The following is a 20,041-nucleotide window of genomic DNA, read 5'->3' on the forward strand; positions in this document are numbered from 1 at the left end:
AAATGAGAAGGGCTTCGGTAAAACCCTGGGGCATTACTGCCCAGGTGAATTGTTTCCTTTGCAGGGGCAGGTGAAAGGCATTGGCTAGCTTGTCAGCTGTGGCACAGGCACTGTGAGTGAGTTCCCGGCAAGGATTTAGCAGCACTACTGAGTACATGAGCGTTCAGAACAGTGGGGGGTGTTAAGAAGTGAGTTGCTGTGGGTCGGGTGGTAGCACAGCAGTTTAAGCGCAGGTGGCTCAAAGCGCAAGGACTGGCATAAGGATTCCGGTTCTGGTTCGAGCCCCCGGCTCCCCACCTACCGGGGAGTCGCTTCACAGGCGGTGAAGCAGGTCTGCAGGTGTCTGTCTTTCTCTCCCCCTCTGTCTTGCCCTCCTCTCTCCATTTCTCTCTGTCCTATCCAACAATGACGACATCAGTAACAACATTAAATAAAAGGGCAACAAAACGGAAACTAAATAAGTAAATAAATAAAAAGAAGTGAGTTGTTTATGCCTGCAGGACCTAGGTGAGCCTCCTCCCCACAGGGTCTCTCACAGGCAGACAGACCAGCGTAAGGGAGCATGAGGCTTCGGCCCTGCTGTCCGCGTGGAAGGGCCTCTGCTTTCTGTGCTGAGACTCAGTTTGAATGTCCATGGCAGAAGCCCCAAGTTTCGCCTATGTCAGGAGACTTTGTCCGTGTTAAGATGGCAACTGACTCAACAGGAACAATCAATCAGCCTCTTTAGAATTGACCTTAGTACCAAGGATGGGGCAAATCAAAGATTCCAAAGGTTCATTTATGATTGGCTGAGTTGGCTGTTTCGGTTGTTAACTGTCAGCCTCTTGAGGTCCCCACCCTTACCCCAAGGGAGAAACACCTTATTTGTTTGTTTATTTTATTTTATTTTTTTCACCAGAGCTCTAGTTTATACTGGGGGATTGAACCTGGGAACTTTGGTGCCTCGTATGTGAAAGACTTTTTAAAAAAAATATTTACTCATGTGAGGGCGTAGATAGCATAATGGTTATGCAAAGAGACTCTCATGCCTGAGACTCTGAATTCTCAGGTTCAATCCCCCACACCATCATAAGCCAGAGTTGAGTAGTGCTCTGGTTAAATATATATAGATATAGATAAAGATAGAGGTAGAGATATATAGATATAGAGATAGAGGTAGAGATAGATAGATAGATAGATATATAGATATAGATGAAGAAGACAGGCAGAGAGAAAGAGAGAGAGAATCAGACATCAATCTGGTACATGTACTGCCAGGGATTGAACTCTGGAGCTCATGCGTGAGGGTCTTGTGCTTTATCTACTGTGCCACCTCCTGGACCACTGTGAAAGACTTTTCATATGACCATTATGCTCTCTTCCCAGCCCCAAGCAAGAAACTTTTTTTTTTTTTTTAACTCCAGGGTTATCACTGGGGCTCAGTACCAGGACTACAAATCCACTGTTCCTGGAGGCTATTTTTCCCATTTTTTGTGGCCCTTGTTGTTGTTGTTATTGTTGTTTTTGCTGTTATTGTTTTTGGATAGGACAGAGAGAAATCGAGAGAGGTTAGACACCTGTAGACCTGCTTCACTGCTTGTGAAGAGACACCCTCCCCCCCGCGCAGGTGGGGAGCCAGGGGCTTGAACTGGGATTCTTGTGCTTGTCCTTGTATATCGAACTATGTATGCTTAATATGGCGTGCCACTGCCCAACGCCTGAGAGATGCTTTTTAAAATAGAATCTGACCTAACTGAAGAATAAGGTTGAGAGATCTTTCAACCTTAGGTAGAACGCATAGCTTTCTCTCAAGGGGCATAAAAAAGGGGGGCAATAGGTGCAGAGATTGGGGTCTTATGAAGCTTATTAGAAACTCTTACTCCTTGAGCTGCTTCAGTACTCCAAGGCAGTAGGTCAGCCACCTAGAGCTGGCTGTGGTGTATTGTCAGGGCAGAGAAAGGTGAGTTCCCAACCTGGAGAGACATCTTTACTGCCTGGTTATAAGGAAGGACTTCGGAAAGCTCCAGAAATCCTCAGAGCTATGCCATTGTGAATTAAGAGGACATCAGAAAGGCTGCTCAGAAGGCTGGAAGTACCTGAAACATTTTAATGACAGTCTTTTTTCCAATATCCTAACCCGTTGCAGTGTTAGCAGAGACTAGCAGTTCGTTTCTGTTTTTGTCTTTATTTATTTATTGACTAGAGACTGTCAGAAATGGAGAGGAAGGGGGATACAGACAGGAAGAAAGACAAACACTTGCAGCCATGCTTCACCACTTGCAAAGCTTTCCCCCTGCAGGGGGGGTGGGACAGGGGCTCAAACCTGGGTTCTTGTGCATTGTAGCATGTGCATTCAACCAGGTGTGCCACTACCTGGCCCCAATTTTTGGGATTCATATATGTATTCAATGGGGTAGAAGATTACAGAGGTCAGCGTTCTTCTAAGGCAGCTCATCTAATAAAGTCCATGCTAACTGATTTGCCAAAGTCTTAGGTGCACATAATTTCCTTTCTGGTCTTCTAGCTAAAAGAAGAGTTCTCAGCTCAGCCTGTTGATAAATACAGAGACAGACCCTGAGTGAAAAAGGACTTGAATGTTCTTTGAAAACAATCTGCAGTTTACTGGAACTGTCATAAACAAGTTCTAAAAAAATGTTCATCCCGTTTTTGTGTGCAGCCAGAATTTTGTTCTAATCAATATACTCAGGGGAAAAAATACTGCTCTCTCATCAAGTTTTCTAGTCTTCTACCAAACTAAGGGGATGTTCATCTAAAACCCTTCTAAGGTTTTCCTGTCAGGTGTCTTTTAGCGTTTGGCTAGACCTTCACTGGTAAGCACAGGGGTTTGACAGGCTGGGTTGCTAAACTTGAAGGATTATGTTAGTTTTTTCAGCAAACCTCCCAGAGTCCTCAATTATTTTAGAGAATTATGACTCTTGTCCCACAATTCAGCCTTGGTCCAGGGATCAGAAACAACCTTAAGTTTTCCTGGATTTCTCAGAAGGTGTGATTTTTTGAGAGGCCAGGTTCTAGTCAGCTCAGAGGAGGAAGCTGGAGGAGGTAGAGGAGTCTGTGCAGAAGGGAGGGGGGAAGGGTGGCCCCAGAGGGAGCCCAGTACATGGTGACTGCCCACGAGAGACACGAGAGGGGAAGTCACAGAAACCTTTTTGTCTTCTCTCTCTCTCTCTCTCTCTCTCTCTCTCTCTCTCAGTGTGGTGCCTGGGACTAAATCTAGTTCCTCACTGCATGCAAGATATGCACTCAACCCCTGACACACCTCTGTGACCCAATTTTTTCTTTTATGTCCTCCTGCCTCTAAAGTCTGGCCTTGTACATACACAGCTTTCACAACTCTTGACCACTTAAAAAATCCAGATAGAGAGTTCTTCCTCTGGTGCTGACAAACCTTCCCTGTGTTGCCAGGGCTGAATCTTGGAACCACGCCCATGGCAAGTCACACACCCCGCCTGGCTAAGAGAGAGAGAGAGAGAGAGAGAGAGAGAGAGAGAGAGAGAGTGTGTGTGTGTGTGTGTGTGTGTGTGTGTGTGTGTGTGACACCATTCTGTTAGTTGCCTTTGTTTTACCTTCATTGCTTTCATGTGGGGTGAGGGCCTAGCAAATGCAAGACACATTGTATTCCCACTTCTGTTTGTTTGCCTCAATTCTAATTTTAGGAAAAAATTTTGGGGGAGAGCAAGGCAGCAATTTTGATATTTAGTGACATTTGAAGGCTTAAAGGGGGGGGGGGGCTCTATGGCCAGGAGATAGTTGATATGGTCGAGGGAATGTGTTACTTTAGCAAAGCTCCAGTTTTAACCCCATAGCACACCAGTGCAGTGCTAGGGGAAGTGCTACAGGAGGTGGAGCTCCCTCTCCCCCTCCACACTTCTCTGTGTCTTGTCTCTCTGAAATAGGAACAACTTTAAAAGTATTCCATTTAGGGGAGGGGGTGGGTTATGGAGATTGGGTGGTGGGAATTGTGTGGAGTTGTACCCCTCCTACCTTATGGTTTTGTTAATTAATACTTTCTTAAATAAAAAAAAAAGAAAAAAAAGTATTCCATTTAGTTTTAGCAATTTCAGATACACAACTGTCCAATTTGGTTTTAAGAAAAATAAATTTGGGATGTTTAAAACTTTCCCATAATAAAACATGGGTGTTCCATATTAGATCTTTTTTTTTTTCCTCCAAAATTATTGCCTGCACCATGAATCCACCGCTCCTGGAGGCCATTTTTCCCCCTTTTGTTGCCCTAGTTGTTGCAGCCTCGTTGCGGTTATTATTGCCATTGTTGACGTTGCTTTGTTGTTGGATAGGACAGAGAGAAATGGAGAGAGGAGGGGAAGACAGAGAGGGGAGAGAAAGACAGGCACCTGCAGACCTGCTTCACCGCCTGTGAAGCGACTCCCCTGCAGGTGGGGAGCCGGAGGCTCGAACCGGGATCCTTAAGCTGGTCCTTGCGCTTTGCACCACATGCACTTAACCCACTGTGCCACCACTCGCCCCCCCCGGCCCCCCCTTTTTTAACTCTGCGTTTAGTTAGAAATTGTTATGAGGATGGGCTGTGGCTTTGAACCATGAAAGCCGGGAGGAGTGACTAAAGTGGAATGCCCCAAAACATTTAGATAGCTGGGACTCCGTGTTTTAGAGCAAAACCACTCAAATGGCACTGACCCATCTGGACAGCCTGTTTGTGGAAAGAATCATTCTGAAGGGAGTCGCATACCCACGCAAGCTGCCTGATTCCAGTGGGCCAGCCTGTTCCCAGAAGGGCCAGCCCATACAGACCCAGTGCAGCCCCAGGAGAGACGGCCTGATTACAGATGAGTGTGCTGAAAGCTGACTTCCAGAAGGAATCAAGCCATAGTGCCACAACTGTTACCTCCAGAGAGAATGAGGCCTTTGACAAGAGAGGAAGGTACCCAGATAATCCTGGAGAGCTTGAACACCAAGAAGTGATGCTTGAATCCTGGAGCAAACTTCCCCTCGGACCCCAGGTGCAGAGAGCTTTAAAGGGCTGCGTGGTTACTGGTGTCACTGTCCCCTGGGCAGGGGATTGCTGGGATTCTTCTGTGGATCCACATACAGACCACCAGACGTGCTGACCTCAGACTGATAGGTCGACGGATGGTATTTCATCAGCCAAATGGGCTTATTCAGAAACAGCTGCTAAGCAGCTCTGAAGTGTGGTCTCAAGATGAAACACGTGTCCACTTCCCTAGAAGCCAAAGAGAGCGAGCGGCTCCTTCAGGTTTAGAACCATGCTGTGAACGCAGCGTCCACTGGAGGAAGCAGAGTGTGGTGGCTTCTCATCTGCTGGGTCACGGCTTCCCTCAGTGACTGAAGTTCACCAGACGAGAGATGCTTCCTTTTTCTCCGCATCGCAGACGGAAGGCATGAAGAAGGGTGCGCCGAGTGCTTGTGTGCGCCGAGAACTGTCCTCTGCCCCCTTACCTCATGTAGACGAGGTTTCTGTGTATTCGTTTTCCCAGTGTGGAATCTTAATGACAGCCAAACTGCTAGCAAGAGGATAGATTGATAGGGTGGGTGGACTAGGCGGAGGTAGTTGGACGGCACAAAACTTCTCCTAAGCTAAAGGTTGGCAGTGCTGTGCTGTGTACTTAAAGCGGCCACTTTGGCAGTGCTGTGCTGTGTACTTAAAGCGAGCACTCCTCACTGCGAGGCGCTTGCTCACTGCAGCGTTGTTCACTTGAGATCAAGACGGAGGTGGGGGAGTAGATATCATGGCACAGAGCTTCCTTTTTCCTGCCGTCAGGGTATTGCTAGAGCTCAGCACTACAAACCCGCTGCTCCCAATGGCCATTTTTTCCTTTTTTGCTAATTGGAGGAGACAAATTGAGAAAGGAGGGCAGAGGGTAGATAGCATAATGGTTATGCAAAGAGACTCTTGTGCCTGAAGCTCCAAATTCCCAGGTTCAATTCCCCACACTAACATAAGCCAGAGCTGAGCAGTGCTCTGGTAAAAAAAAAAAAAAAAAAAAAGAGAAAGGGGGAGATAGGGAGAGGAATAGAGACCAAGACACCTGCAGACCCACTTCCCTGCTTGTAAAACTTCTCTCCTGCAGGTGGGGAGTGGGAGTTGGAACCTAGATCCTTAAGCATTTTACCCAGAATGCCACTGCCCAGCCACCAACACTGAAACTTCCTTCAAGGTGGTGGGGGCTGGGCTCAAACCTGGGTCTCATACATAGCAAGAGGCGTCCAGTGCAAGTGAGCTGTTTCGTCAGCCCATGTTAGACACGGTAATTCAGTGAGTGCTGTTAGACTGTTGGCGGGGCAGGGGAGGCATTAGTGACTAGCTTTGGAAAGAGAAGTGTACACAGTGCCAGGACTGCTGATCACTGGTCTGCCCTTCTACCCCGTCACTCATAATCTGCTTCTGCTGAAGTAAATCAATTCTGATAGTTTCTTAGGTTAATTAAAGTTAGATTCTTACTGTGTCTATTTTGTGAGAGCCTGTTATTTGCGCCTCAGCTGTCTATACGTTTTAATTGTCCTGTGGTTTTTGACACCAGTGTTGCTGAAAGCTTAACGAAGCCCTTCTTTGAGAATGGTACTGCTCTGATTATTGGTGCCGTGTGCTAACCGTCAGGTTAGGCTCTGGTTTATGGTGGTGTGGGGGATTGAACCTGCGACTTTGGAGCCTCAGGCAGGAGAGTCTCTTTGCATAACTAGGATCGCTTTTTAAGAAGCTTTTGGAGCGTATTTCAGATACTACTGCAGACACTGTCAGCAACTCAGAACAAGGGGGTTTAGTGAGGAGCCCTGGGAAGAAGTTTCATGCAAGGAGGATTTTACTTTTCTTTCATTTTTGCTTTGGACAATGATGTGGAAGTGAGACTGAAACTGAAACTTACGAGAATGGAGAAGTTGAACCAAAACAGCATTAGAGGAAGGGATGAAGGAGAGGAGAGGAGCCTTTGGGAGCTCACTACACACGCACTTGCCGTATATGTGATCGAGAAGGAGAGGAGAGGAGCCTTTGGGGGCTCACTAAACACGCACTTGCCGTATATGTGATCGAGAAGTCCTCCTCACCAGTTTAATCCTAAATTGTCTACAAAAGAAATGTAGGGGCTGGGTTTTCACAAAGACTGGCCATTGCAGTAAGTGAAATAGCTAAGAAAGGAAGACAAACACTATGATTTCATTCATGTGGAATACAAAGAAACCACGTACTTAGACATGAACTTGAACAAACTGAATAGACCCTGGATTCTGACAAGGGAATGATGGTGACCACGGGGGTGGGGGAGGCGATTGCATGGTGACTAGATCACTGGGGGTGGGGGCAGTCTATACATCTGCTGAGATGGAAACCAGTATTCACTCAATGAAAAAATAGGCGTGGGGGCCAGGCGGTAGCGCAGCGGGTTAAATGCACGTGGTGTAAAGCACAAGCACCGGCATTAGAATCCCTGTTCCAGCCCCCGGCTCCCCACCCACAGGGGGGGGGGTCACTTCACAAGCAGTGAAGCAGGTCTGCAGGTGTCGGTCTTTCTCTCCCCCTCTCTATCTTCCCCAGATCTCTCAATTTCTCTCTGTCCTATACAATACTCCTATATGGCAATAACAACAACAACAATAATAACAATGAAAATCAGCAAGGGCAACAAAAGGGGAAAGGTGGCCTCCAGGAGCAGTGGATTCGTAGTGCAGGCACTAAGCCCTAGCAATAACCCTGGAGACAAAAAAAAAAAAAGCGTGATTTAAGTTTATTTTAAACTTAATTATTATGAGAGAGAGGTCAAAATACAGAAAGAGAAAAAACAGAGTACTGCTCAGCTCTGGCTTATGGTGGAGCTGGGGATTGTACCTGGGAGCTCAGGGCTCAAGCTGGAAAGGCTTTCTGCAGAGCCATTCTGTCCCTGTAGCCCCGCTTTAAATTTAATATTATTATTTGTTATTGTCTTTTTATTATTATTGTTATTTCCCAGAGCACTGCTCAGCTCTGGCTTGTGGTAGTGCAGGGGATTGAACCTGGGACTTTGGGGCCTCAGCCAAGAGTCTTATTGCATGAATATTATGCTATCTGTCCCCGCCCTAAGTTTATTTTTTAAAGATTTATTAATTAATAGAGAACCAGAACACCACTCTGGCACATGCATTGCTGGGTATCAAATGCAAGACCTCATGCTTTGGAGTCCAATACCTTATCTACTGTGCCACCTCCTGGGTTATAAAAAAATTCTATTTAAAAGAATGGGGGGGGGGGAGTCGGGCAGTAGTGCAGTGAGTTATGAGCACATGGCACAAAGCGCAAGGACCGGCATAAGGATCTTGGTTTGAGCCCCTGGCTCCCCACCTGCAGGGGAGTTGCTTCACAGGCGGTGAAGCAGGTCTGCAGGTGTCTGTCTTTCTCTCCCCCTCTCTGTCTTCCCTCCTCTCTCCATTTCTCTCTGTCCTATCCAACAATGACGACATCAGCAACAACAATAATCACTACAACAAGGGCAACAAAAGGGAATTTTTAAAAATGGGGGAGGGGCTAGTTGGTGACACACCTGATTGAGCACACACATTAGAGTGCACAAGGACCCAGGTTCAAGCCCACCTCCAGAGGGAAAGCTTTGAGAGTGGTGAAGCAGGACTGCAAAGGTCTCTATCTTTCTTTGTCTAGCTCCCCCCCCTTTTTTTGTTTTTGTCTCCAGAGTTATCACTGGAGCTCAGTGCCTGCACTACCTGCACTACGAATCCACTGCTCCTAGAGGCCATTTCCCCCCCTTTTGTTGCCCTTGTTGTTATTTTTGCCCCTGTTGTTGTTATAGCTGTTGTTGGATAGGACAGAGAGAAATCAAGAGAGGAGGGGAAGACCTGCTTCACCACTCGTGAAGCGACCCCCATTCAGGTGGGGAGCCTGGGGCTCAAACCGGGATCCTTATACCCGTCCTTGGCTTTGCGCCATGTATGCTTAACCCACAGTGCTACTATCTTGCCCTCTCTATCTCCAAGCCCCGGCAATAACCTTGGAGGCAGGAGGAAAGAAAAAATCCCCTCTGTGCAGTAGGAAAGCAGACTGAACAAAAGCTTGGCATCACAGAGGAGCTCAGTGTACCGGCAACACTCGATGAGACTTCGTGAGCCGGTTGCATGCTCACATGCTGCGTGCCCAGCCTAAGACGCTTGCTTTTTTTTTTTTTAATTTTTTTATTATCTTTATTTATCTATTGGATAGAGACAGTCAGAAATCGAGAGGAAGGGGGAGACAGAGAGGGAGAGAGACAGAGAGACACCTGCAGCCCTGCTTCACCACTCGCAAAGCTTTCCCCCTGCAGGTGGGGACTGGGGGCTCGAACCTGGGTCCTGGCGCACTGCAACGTGTGCGCTTGCTCAGCCAGGTGCGCCGCCGCCGCCGGCCCGACACTTGATTTTATTGTTCTCAGAACTGTTGAGGAGGAGAGAAAATACAGCCTTACAGTTCTTCAAACTTACCAACCTCCTAGTTAAGACGAGAATGTCTAATAGAATACCTTCATTTTTCTTGTTTGGTTATTTATTGCTGCGACTCAAGCCCTGCACAACAACTCCACCACTCCTGCTGGCCATTTCCCCCTCCCTATTCTTTCTTTTCCTTAATGAAACAGAGAAAGAGGAGGGGAAAAGGACTCGGCAGTGGTGAGCTAAGTTCCTAGCCCCCATTTGCAAGATGGAAGCTTCACATATGGTGAAGCATCGCTACAGGCGTCTTTCTATCTATTCCTCTCTGTCCCCCTTCCCTCTTGATTTCTATTAAGAGAGAGACGTGTAATCCTATACCTCTGAAGCTTTGCCTCTGCCGGTGGAGACCAGCAGCTTGAACCCAGACCCTAGATCAGGCTCACATGCGCAGTTTCCCAAGTGTGCTGTCACCCAGCCCCAGAATATCTTAATTTTAATTTCTCTTTTCTTTCCAATGACCTGAGGAAGTATAGGTACTAAACAGCCAGGATAATCAGGATTTTCAGTACAAATGGTAATTGAGATTAGAAGTAAACTCATGATGATGTTGGTGTAGGAGATCCAGTAGTTGCTGACCCTTTTCATGACCCAGGGTTTTTTTCCCCCTTTTTTCTTTTTTTTTTTTTGTTGCCTTTTAAAAAATATTATTGTTGTAGTTATTGATATTGTTGTTGTTGGATAAGACAGAGAGAAATGGAGAGAGGAGGGGAAGGCGGGGAGAGAGATAGACACCTGCAGACCTGCTTCACCGCCTGTGAAGTGACTCCCCTGCAGGTGGAGAGCCGGGGGCTCGAACCGGGATCCTTCTGCCGGTTCTTGTGCTTCGCACCACATACGCTTAACCTGCTGCGCTACCGCCCAACTCCCCCATTTCCCCTTTTTTCTTTCCCATAACAAAGTATACACCAAGTGTAGATATATTGCTTCCTGAATTTAGAGAAATATTACTGATAATTTGCTTTGTGGAAACCTACTATTATTATACAACTTTTTTTTAAAGATATATTTATTAACATGAGACAAGAGGCGATGTGCTCACATTGGCAGCACATATACTAAAATTGGAACGAGACAAGAGGTGAGAACCAGAGAATCACTTTGGCACACACCAAGGATCAAACTTGGGACCTCCTGATTTGGAGTCCAACACTCTAGCCACTGCAACACCTCCCAGGTCATCCATCATGCAATTTTAATTACACAAATCAGTCATTGATTTTAGGCCCTCTAATAAAGTAAACATTACACTCTCAGGTCATGTACTCTCTTGCTCAGCCTACTCCCAGACTTGTTTGTGTCTATTTCTCCCCCCTTGCAGTTTTAGGTGTTATTAAGAAGCTGAGGCCCCACCTGCGGGGGTGAGGGGGTCACTTCACAGGCGGTGAAGCAGATCTGCAGGTGTCTATCTCTTCTCTCCCTCTCTGTCTTCCCCTCTCAGTTTCTCTTTGTCCTATCCAACAACATCAGTGGCAACAATAATGACAAGGGCAAGAAAATGGGAAAAAAAATGCCATCCAGGAGCAGTGGATTCATAGTGTATCCACTGATAAGTGAGCCTCATCGATAACCCTGGAGGGAAGAGAAACAAAAACAAACAAACAAACAAAAAAACCCTACTGAGACTCTCAACATTTTTGCTTTATTTGATTTTAGCCAAATGGCTGTTCTGTTTCTTCTTTCTTGCAGTGTTAAGGAAACTATTTAATGAAGATAATTGATAACAGAATTTGTTAAGAATACTCGCTAGGATTATCAAAATTATCTGGTTGTAAACTTTGTCTTGGGTTCAGTTCTGAATTGGAACACTAGAGAATTCCAGTAGGACTAAGTTTTCTCTCTCAGACATTTTGTTCCCTGAGCTTGATTTTCAATCTGGCTTGTGCAAAGAATCTACTTGAGTCACTCAGTTTGCAGTGAAAACTCGATTAAAAGTTGAACTTTCGGGAGTCGGGCGGTAGCGCAGTGGGTTAAGTGCAGGTGGCGCTAAAGTGCATGGATTGACTAAGGATCCCGGTTGGAACCCCTGGCTCCCCACCTGCAGGGGAGTCACTTCACAGGCAGTGAAGCAGGTCTGCAGGTGTCTGTCTTTCTCTCCCCCCTCTGTCTTCCCCTCCTCTCTCCATTTCTCTCTGTCCTATCCAACAATGACGACATCAATAACAACAACAAAAAACTAAAAACTTGAACTTTCCAGAAGTTTAGTTTAGGGTAACGTAGTACCAGCATGCAGGCCTTCTGCAGAGGCCCTCAAAGAAGCAGCCTGTATCAGTGACTGGTTTTTGATCCCGTGGCTGTTGGTGGGGATGGGGAGGGAGAGAGCGGTACCTCCTTTCTGATAGGTTCTGTCCAGATTACAAGAAAGGGTGTTGAATGAAATTGTCCTCAGTTTATTTAACCCTCTGTATCTTTCTGTGAGCCACTGAAGAAGTCAACAACCAACAGTCTTTAGGTCACATCAGCAGTACTAGGGCAAAATCACTATATATATTGTGTGTTCCCTTAGTTGCCCTGGGCCACAGCCTGCTGAGTGACGGATCCAGATGGCCAAACTGCTGGAGGACACAGAGCAAAACCCACTTCAGGAAGTGGATCTGCTTTGCCCCCTTTTTGGATAGGATCCACTTTCATTAGTAGTAACTTTCTCCATTTGTTTGACAATTTCATTTCTAACTCTGTTTTCTTGACTTCTCCCCAGGTTACACAATATCCTCCTATGTAGGAGACCTACAGACTAACTACATGTCCTACAAGAACTAACAGATGGTCTTTCGCTCCTGGAGACACATTAGACACATAAACATGGTGCCAACAGAAGAAGTCCTTCCCTTTCTCTGACTACAGTTTACTTGCGCATACTTTTATACTGAAGAGAAGTATATCCCCTGAGCCACCCGTGCGGAGACTGTCGTGTATGACCATGGACCATCCTGGTAGGGAAAAAGATGAAAGGCAACGGACAACCAAACCCATGGCACAGAGGAATACACATTGTTCCCGACCCTCCGGCTCCTCCACGTCCTCTGGGGTTCTTATGGTGGGACCCAACTTCAGGGTTGGCAAGAAAATAGGGTGTGGGAACTTCGGAGAGCTCAGACTAGGTAAGAAGTGGCTTCCACAGTGAGAGCTATATGTTCTGATGTGATTCTGGACAAACAGTTTATAATTTCTTGAGAAATCTCTCCTAAGGAGGACCTCTTGTTACAAGAACTAAAGAATTTGTGAGGGAAACTATAACCATTACCTTTTTGTCAATGTTATCCAGGGCTGATCTCTCTTAAAAAATGTCCAGTCTTCGAGATTATGGTAAAGGGAAGTTCAATAGAACGAAGGTTCTGCTTAGCTTGTTGACATCTTTTTAAGAGTTCCTGGGTACATGAAGTGTTACAGTCCTTGTAATACTCACTAGACGGAGGCTGTATGGTGTTGCTTTGCTTGAAGGTTTATTCTTGGTGAGGGAAGAGTGAGTGCTTACTTGGGAATGCCCAGACCTACATTACTTGAGTGCTTACTTGGGAATGCCCAGTTCTGCAGGCTTAGACTCCCTGTTTCGAGAGGTTTTCTTACTGATTCCCACTGGAATTTCTTCCTGGAAGTCATATCAGCAAGACTGAGCTAGAGTACCAGGGGGAAATGATGTAATTTTATTTCTCAACCAGGGAAATAGATTGAAAAATTTCAAGTGTGAATATGTAAGTTAGATGACGAATAATGACACAGACGTTTTCAAGATGTGAAACAGGTGTATACTGGGTGTTTATATGCTCCGCATGGCCCTCCTTAGGTGAATGGGGAAGAAAAAATGAAAGACCTTATACATGCTTCAAGTTAGACATCAATTTGCAGAATAAGAATTTGTTCCTGTTTAGGCAACAGAGTTTTATTTTTCATTATAGCCACGAAGGCTGTGGATTACTAGGGGGACCCACTGTGAGAGACCTTGACTTTTGAGAGAAGAAGCATGTAAGATTGTTATTGTTGGCTACATCTTCCACTTCTGATGGTTTTGCAAAAGAGGATGGAAAACTATCTTACCTCTGGCCCCTTATAGAGGGCTTCAGGGAAGTGTCATCCCACTAGACAGAAGTCACTGGGGGCAGATGTGAACTCAGGGACGCTGAGATTGAATTTCTTTCTCCTAGTACTGAAGGCTGGTGGCCTGGAATTAGGTTAATGCCAGTCTCTTTCTGTCTAGTGTTTTGCTCTTGTTTAGGTTAACAAGAGCAGCAGCTGCTTCTGAGAAGAGAGTGAAATGTGTAATTTCACGCTGCTCGACTTCCTAGCAACACTTGAGTTGCTTCAGCGGCTAGTTTTGTGAATATTCATTTCTGTAATGGATTGCCTTCACTGGCATGTCATAGTAGTACTTGCATTAAATAGATTATGACGTAAATATCCACAAAATTAGTGCTGAGACAGTTTATAATGCATATAAAGTCATGCATTCTCAAAACATCATAAAATTGTTGGACTTGTATAAAAGTGAAGAAAAACCTTGGTCAGTAAAACCTGGAAATCAATTTTATTTATGTATTTAAAAGGAAACATTTGTGACCCAATATATTTTGGGGATGTAGAGTGTTGTATTTTATTTCCTTTCATGAATCTAGGATGATATTGATGTGTGTGTGTGTGTGTGTGTGTGTGAGTGTGTGTATTACTGTTTATTTACTTACTTATTTATTTATTGGAAAGCGACAAAGAGAAATCAAGAGGGAGAGGGGAGATGGAGGAGAGTGAGAGGGAAAACCCTGAAGACTTGCTTCACTGCTTGTGGAGCTACCCTTACCAGTGGGCACTGGGGGCTTGAACCCGGGTCCCTGTGCACTGTAATGTGCAGATAGTGATAGTTCTTATTTTGACTTCCCTTGCAATCTTTAGCCAGGACATACCTTTCTTTTTGGTGCTTTCATTCTCGTATGCTTACCAGGTTTGTACTAGTCTTGGGACGCATTGATAAGGCATTGTATCTAGGGATATTTTCTATCAAGAGAAACGACAAAAGGGGAATTTTTAGGACCTGGTGGCATCATTCTGACGTCAGTCTGCAGTATAGCCCCATTCTCTTGCTCTGAGGTTAATAGTTAGAAGACTATGGACAGAATATGTGAAGGGGGAGTGAAGGGGGAGTCCCAGCATCAAGATGGGTGCAGGGAGGCTCCGTCCAGGGCCGCTGCTGTATACCAGGCCGTGCTTTCTGCTGTGCCGTCCCTTCTGTCCTTCAGACGGCCAAGTGCACTGCCCATCAGAACTCTTCACTCAGAGTTCCCGGTGCCTGCAGAGTGCTGCTCCCCTCCCGCAAAGCGCTTTGCCTGCCTGTCTACTGCTGATCCTCAGCCCTCAACTTCACCTTTCTCTCTTTCAGACAATCCTGTGACTTCTGTCTCATTTCCATTTCAAGGAGAACATTTCTCCCTGGCCGCATTCTGTCCTGCCGGTCTGCTTTGTTTCTTTCATTCATCACACGGATCACTCACTGTATAGAAGGGGCTTATAGATCTGCTTACCTTTTAGTTTTGTTCCTTCCTTGCGTGTAAGCTCCTTGGAGGGCAGAAACTCTGTCTGCATGAAGGTTGTTATTTGCGAGACTGGCAGATGGTCAGATGAGTAGGAAGAAAGGTGAAAAAATTGGGATGGTTTCTGGGGCTTCAGGTTTGCGGCAATGATGATAATTAGTGCTGCCCTGCCTTCGTATATTCCCTGGATTCCAGACAGAGCATTTAAGACAAAAAGTAATTGTTAGTACTCTTGCTGTCTACATATCTGTTTCTATTCCCTTACCCACTCAATAGACATTTCTTGAATATTTACGATCTTGTGAGACTTTGAACAGGATGCAGAGAATAATAAGATGTAGTTGCTGACTGTAAGAATCTCAGTTGAGGGAGTCGGGCGCTAGTGCAGCGGGTTAAGCGCAGGTGGCGCAGAGCTCAAGGACCGGCGTAAGGATCCCGGTTAAAGTCCCCAGCTCCCCACCTGCAGGCGGTTCATTTCACAGGCGGTGATCAGGTCTGCAGGTGTCTGTCTTTCTCTCCCCTTCTCTCTCCATTTCTCTCTGTTCTATATTCAGCAACAACAACATCAATAACTACAACAGTAAAACAAGGGCAACCAAAGGGAATAATTTTTTTTTAATTATTAAAAAAAAGAAGCAGAATCTCAGATGAGGGTTGGCAAAGTAGGTCACTCGGACAGTGTGTTGCTTTACCTTGTGTGCTACCCAGGTTCAAGCCTGACCTCTACCACAGTCAACGAAGCTCTGGTGCCATGATAACTATCTCTAGCTCTTAAAAAAAATCAGTCTAGTGCTAGAAAAGAAAAAAAAAAGTACAGTACAAGGTGATTAGTATGATAGTGTATAAAACGACACTGCTGGAGAAGGTCGGGGGTCTAGAAAGGACGTGTTAGTTGCTGGAGTGCAGGACAGGACTTGTGCCAGTGAGTAGAGGGGGCCGGGCTCTCTGCAGCCGAGCACACGAACACTGCCTGTGAGCGTGCCCACGGCCCATCCCCAGAGCAGCACCCGGTTACACGTACTGGGTCAAGGAAAGTCACTTTGATAGATAAGGCTGTGAGGTAGGTTGGGGCCAGATTGTGAAGTGTTTGCATGGCATTAAAGCATTTGGTCTTTACCTTAAGCAGCGGAGTGGAACCATTAGTGATTTTATATTAGAGGAGCAACATGGCCTGGTGTGTAGTCCAGAAGGACAGACCAGTAGATGGAAGTGCGGTCACATCCTCACCCATCTACCTCCCTCAAAGTATACTTGACGGGTGACCAGCAGGGGGCTTGATCAATTGCCAGGAAGGGCCTTTGTTCGAACCCTGGGCCACCACATGAGTGTACCTGCAGGGTAAGTTTCACGAGTGGTGGAGCGGTGCTGTGGCGTCTCTCCTCTCTCTGTGTCTCTGTCTAGAGGAAAGAAAATGTGGCTGCCGAGAGCAGTGGAATCACAGAGGCACTGAGCCCCAACAGTAACCCTTGTGGCAAAAAAAAGAGAAAAGAATCAGAAAAACACCTTGATGGCAATACATGGCTTTATTAACCTTCATATTCTCAACTCCTTTCACTGTACTCAGCGTATAGTGAGTAATTAAGAAATGTTTGTGTAGCTTTCAAGGCTAGATGAGAAATGCGTGGCACCTGCTGTACCTCTGGCTCTGAAGATAACAGTGACATAGAGATGAGACAATTAGCAGTCAGTCTCAGCAGTACTGTATAGGGAAGATTTGATCACCAGACATCTGAGTGGAAGGGCTCACAAAGATCGCACTTACCAGTCTGCCAGGTAAATGGTTGAGGACATTTTGAACGGAGATAGAAAATACGGCGAGGGGGTAGACAGCATAATGGTAACGCTAAGAGCCTCTCAGGCCTGAGGCTCCAAGTCCTAGGTTCAATCCCCCCACACCACCATAATTCAGAGCTGAGCGGTGCTCTGGTAAAAATAAAATAAAACATAAAAACAAAACAAACAAAAAAAGAGAGAAAATATAACATTCGAGGAGGTGCTGAGGAAGGCAGCTAAATAACTTGTCTTCACTCTGAGGAAAATGCAGCACAGATGCAGAAATGTGACCCTAGATTTGGATGGGCTAGGCGTGCTGAGAGAGGGGCTAAGAAGTCCTCACCACATAGGTGTTAATGAACCCGTAGTCGGGGATGGTGCCTGGTGGACTTTCATGAGTGCAGAGAAGAGATACGTTTAGGAGGAAGGGCCGAAGGGCAGAGAGGCTGAAAGATGCAAAGAGAATTTCTCGAGGGGTGAGATGTTAAGCAGTTTGTGCCCGAGGTTAATCAGGTTAGAACTAATTAGTTAGGGGAGTCGGGCTGTAGCGCAGTGGGTTAAGCGCAGGTGGCGCAAAGTACAAGGACCGGCATAAGGATCCCGGTTCGAACCCCGGCTCCCTACCTGCAGGGAAGTCGCTTCACAGGTGGTGAAGCAGGTCTGCAGGTGTCTGTCTTTCTCTCCTCCTCTCTGTCTTCCCCTCCTCTTTCCGTTTCTCTCTGTCCTATCCAACAATGACGACTACAACAATAAGACAACAAGGGCAACAAAAGGGAATAAATAAATAAAATAAAATATTTAAAAAAATTTTTTAAAAAAGACTTAAAAAAAAAGAACTAATTAGTTATTATTGCTCTGGGGCTTTCATCTCTGTTTACATATTTCCTAAACTGTGTCGGTTCATTCTTTTTTTACTTTTATGCCTCCAGGGTTATTGCTGGGGCTCTGTGTCTACTAAGCCCCCGCTCCTGGAGGCCATGTTCCCCATTTTGTTGCCCTTGTTGTCATTATTATTGTTGCCATTGCTGCTGTTGTTGCATAGGACAGAGAGAAATCAAGAGAGGAGAGGAGGGGAAGACAGAGGGGAGAGACGGACACCTGCAGATTTGCTTCACTGCTTATGAAGCAGCCCCCTCCAGGTGGGGAGTCAGGGGGCTCGAACTGGGATCCTTGCTCCCATCCTTGCCCTTTGAGCCATGCGGGCATAACCTGCTGCACTACCACCCAGCCTCCATTTCATTCCTTTTTAAAAAGGGAGCACATGGGGCCAGGCAGTGGCACACCTGGTTGAGTGCATACATTACAGTGCACAAGGACAAAGGTTCAAGCCCCTGCTCCCCATCTGCAGGGGGAAACTTCATGAATGGTGAAGCAAGTCTGCAGGTGTCTCTTTTTCTTTCCCCTTGTTATCCCTTTCTGTCACTATTTCTCTGTTTCTACCTAAAAAATAAAGTACAAAAAAAAAAAAGATTTAAAAAAGAGGAGTACATACATTTTGTTATAATCAGTAAAAAAAAAAAAAAAAAAAAAAAAAAAAACCAGAAAACTAGAACCAAAAATGGCTGGAGAGACAGCTGGAGAGATCACTTACCTTGGAAACGTGTGACTCAGATTTGAACCCAGGCATTGGGGATGTTTCCTGCTCCTTCAGAACGCTGAACATGACCGGTATCTTTGAAACTGATAGGAGGAAATGGCTTCTCTATAATGGCATGTTTCAAACAGTGAAGTTAAACCTCTTTACATGTCTGTTTCTCCCTTTAAGAGCTCCTTTGGGGGCCAGGCAGTAGCATACCGGGTTATGTGCACATGGTGCGAAGGGCCCCTGGCTCCCCACCTGCAGGGAGGTGGCTTCACAAGTAGTGAAGCAAGTCTGCAGGTGTCTGTCCCTTCCCTCTCTGTCTTCCCCTCCTCTCCTTTCTCAATTTCTCTCTGTCCTATCCAACAACAAGGGCAACAAAATGAGAAAAATGGCCTCTAGGAGCAGTGGATTCATAGTGCGGGCACTTCTTCTTCTTCTAGCGTTTGCCAGTGCAGGCACTGAGCCCCAGCAATAACCCTGGAGGCAAAAAACAAACAAAAAAAACAAACAAAAAACCCCAGTTGCTTCTTTCTGGCTGTTGCTCTGTTTTCATGGGATTTTACCTGTGTGTATTGTCTCGATAGAAAGAGACATTCTGGTGAGTCTGGCAGTAGTGCAGCGGGTTAAATACACATGGTGTGAAGTGCAAGGACTGGTGTAAGGATCCCAGTTCAAGACCCCAGCTCCCCACCTGCAGGGGAGTTGCTTCACAGGTGGTGAAGCCGGTCTGCAGGTGTTTATCTTTCTCTCCCCCTCTGTCTTCCCCTCTCTCCATTTCTCTTTGTCCTGTCTAACAAAGACGATATCAGTAACAACAACAATAATAACTACAAAAACAATAAAAAAAACAAGGGCAACAAAAAGGAAAATAAATAAATAAATATAAAAAAAGATATTTTATTGAGCAAGGAAGATTGATAACAAATGGCTGGGTAAAAGGTGGGAGGGAGTACACAGTGAAATAGAGGCAGGTCTACAGATCGGTTTTTATTTATTGAGTAATGTGTATTTTGTAGATTAGAAAAAGTCCAGTCTGCTGCTGAATCCAGTCTGGAATGTGTCATGTAAGTATTAAATACATTCCTCTGGACTTAAGAAATGCCTACCGCTAGTCTGCAAGCTATGGCTAAGAAATAGATGGTAGTACCTCCACATCCTTATAGTTACAAACTAGGTTTACAGGAGGCCCTCAGAGTCAGCCATAATACCACTGGCATCACTGTCTTTGTGAAATCACACGTGGCTGGAGTAATGTCGTTGAGGCACAGAGAATCGACCTCTTTGCTCTTTCTTTTTTGTCTCTGTGTCTGGTGGGATGTACACAGTGCGTGGCACAGGAGGATACATTGGCCAAGCCTGGCAGCGTGTCCTGTGACCCTCTCCTTCCTGGCTTCTAAAGTAAGACTCCTGTGACTAACAAAGGGCGAGCATGACAACTTCACTGCATACTGTTTTCTTATCTGAACTACTTAACTTGCAGACTTAAATGGGAATGTTTAACTTTAGCTCCTGGCCTTGCAGCTGTGATCGTCAGCCCATCAGAAGCACTTGGTTTATGTTCCACCCCATTGCATGTTGGAGCTGTATCTCCCAGCAAAGGGGAAGAGGATAGGAAAGATGGGTTAAATGGGCCTCTCTGTTAACCTCCTCAAAAAAAGATTTATTTATTTATTTATTTATTTACTTATTTACTCATTCATCCATCCATTCATTCATTCATTCATTCATTATTATG

General features: G+C 45.7%; 1 protein-coding gene across 14 annotated transcripts in view; it reads left to right on the plus strand.

Moving 5' to 3' along the window:
* CSNK1G1 (casein kinase 1 gamma 1) overlaps positions 1-20,041 on the plus strand; it is a 172,566-nt gene that overhangs the window by 35,259 nt on the left and 117,266 nt on the right. For all 14 annotated transcript variants that reach the window (XM_060174339.1, XM_060174343.1, XM_060174349.1 and 11 more), the window contains exon 2: positions 12,134-12,536. In XM_060174339.1, the coding sequence (XP_060030322.1) occupies positions 12,350-12,536 (187 nt within the window). In that variant the 5' untranslated portion in view covers positions 12,134-12,349. The remainder of the gene's footprint in view (positions 1-12,133; positions 12,537-20,041) is intronic.

The sequence above is a fragment of the Erinaceus europaeus genome, chromosome 16 (assembly GCF_950295315.1).
Source record: "Erinaceus europaeus chromosome 16, mEriEur2.1, whole genome shotgun sequence".
Lineage (NCBI taxonomy): Eukaryota > Metazoa > Chordata > Mammalia > Eulipotyphla > Erinaceidae > Erinaceus > Erinaceus europaeus.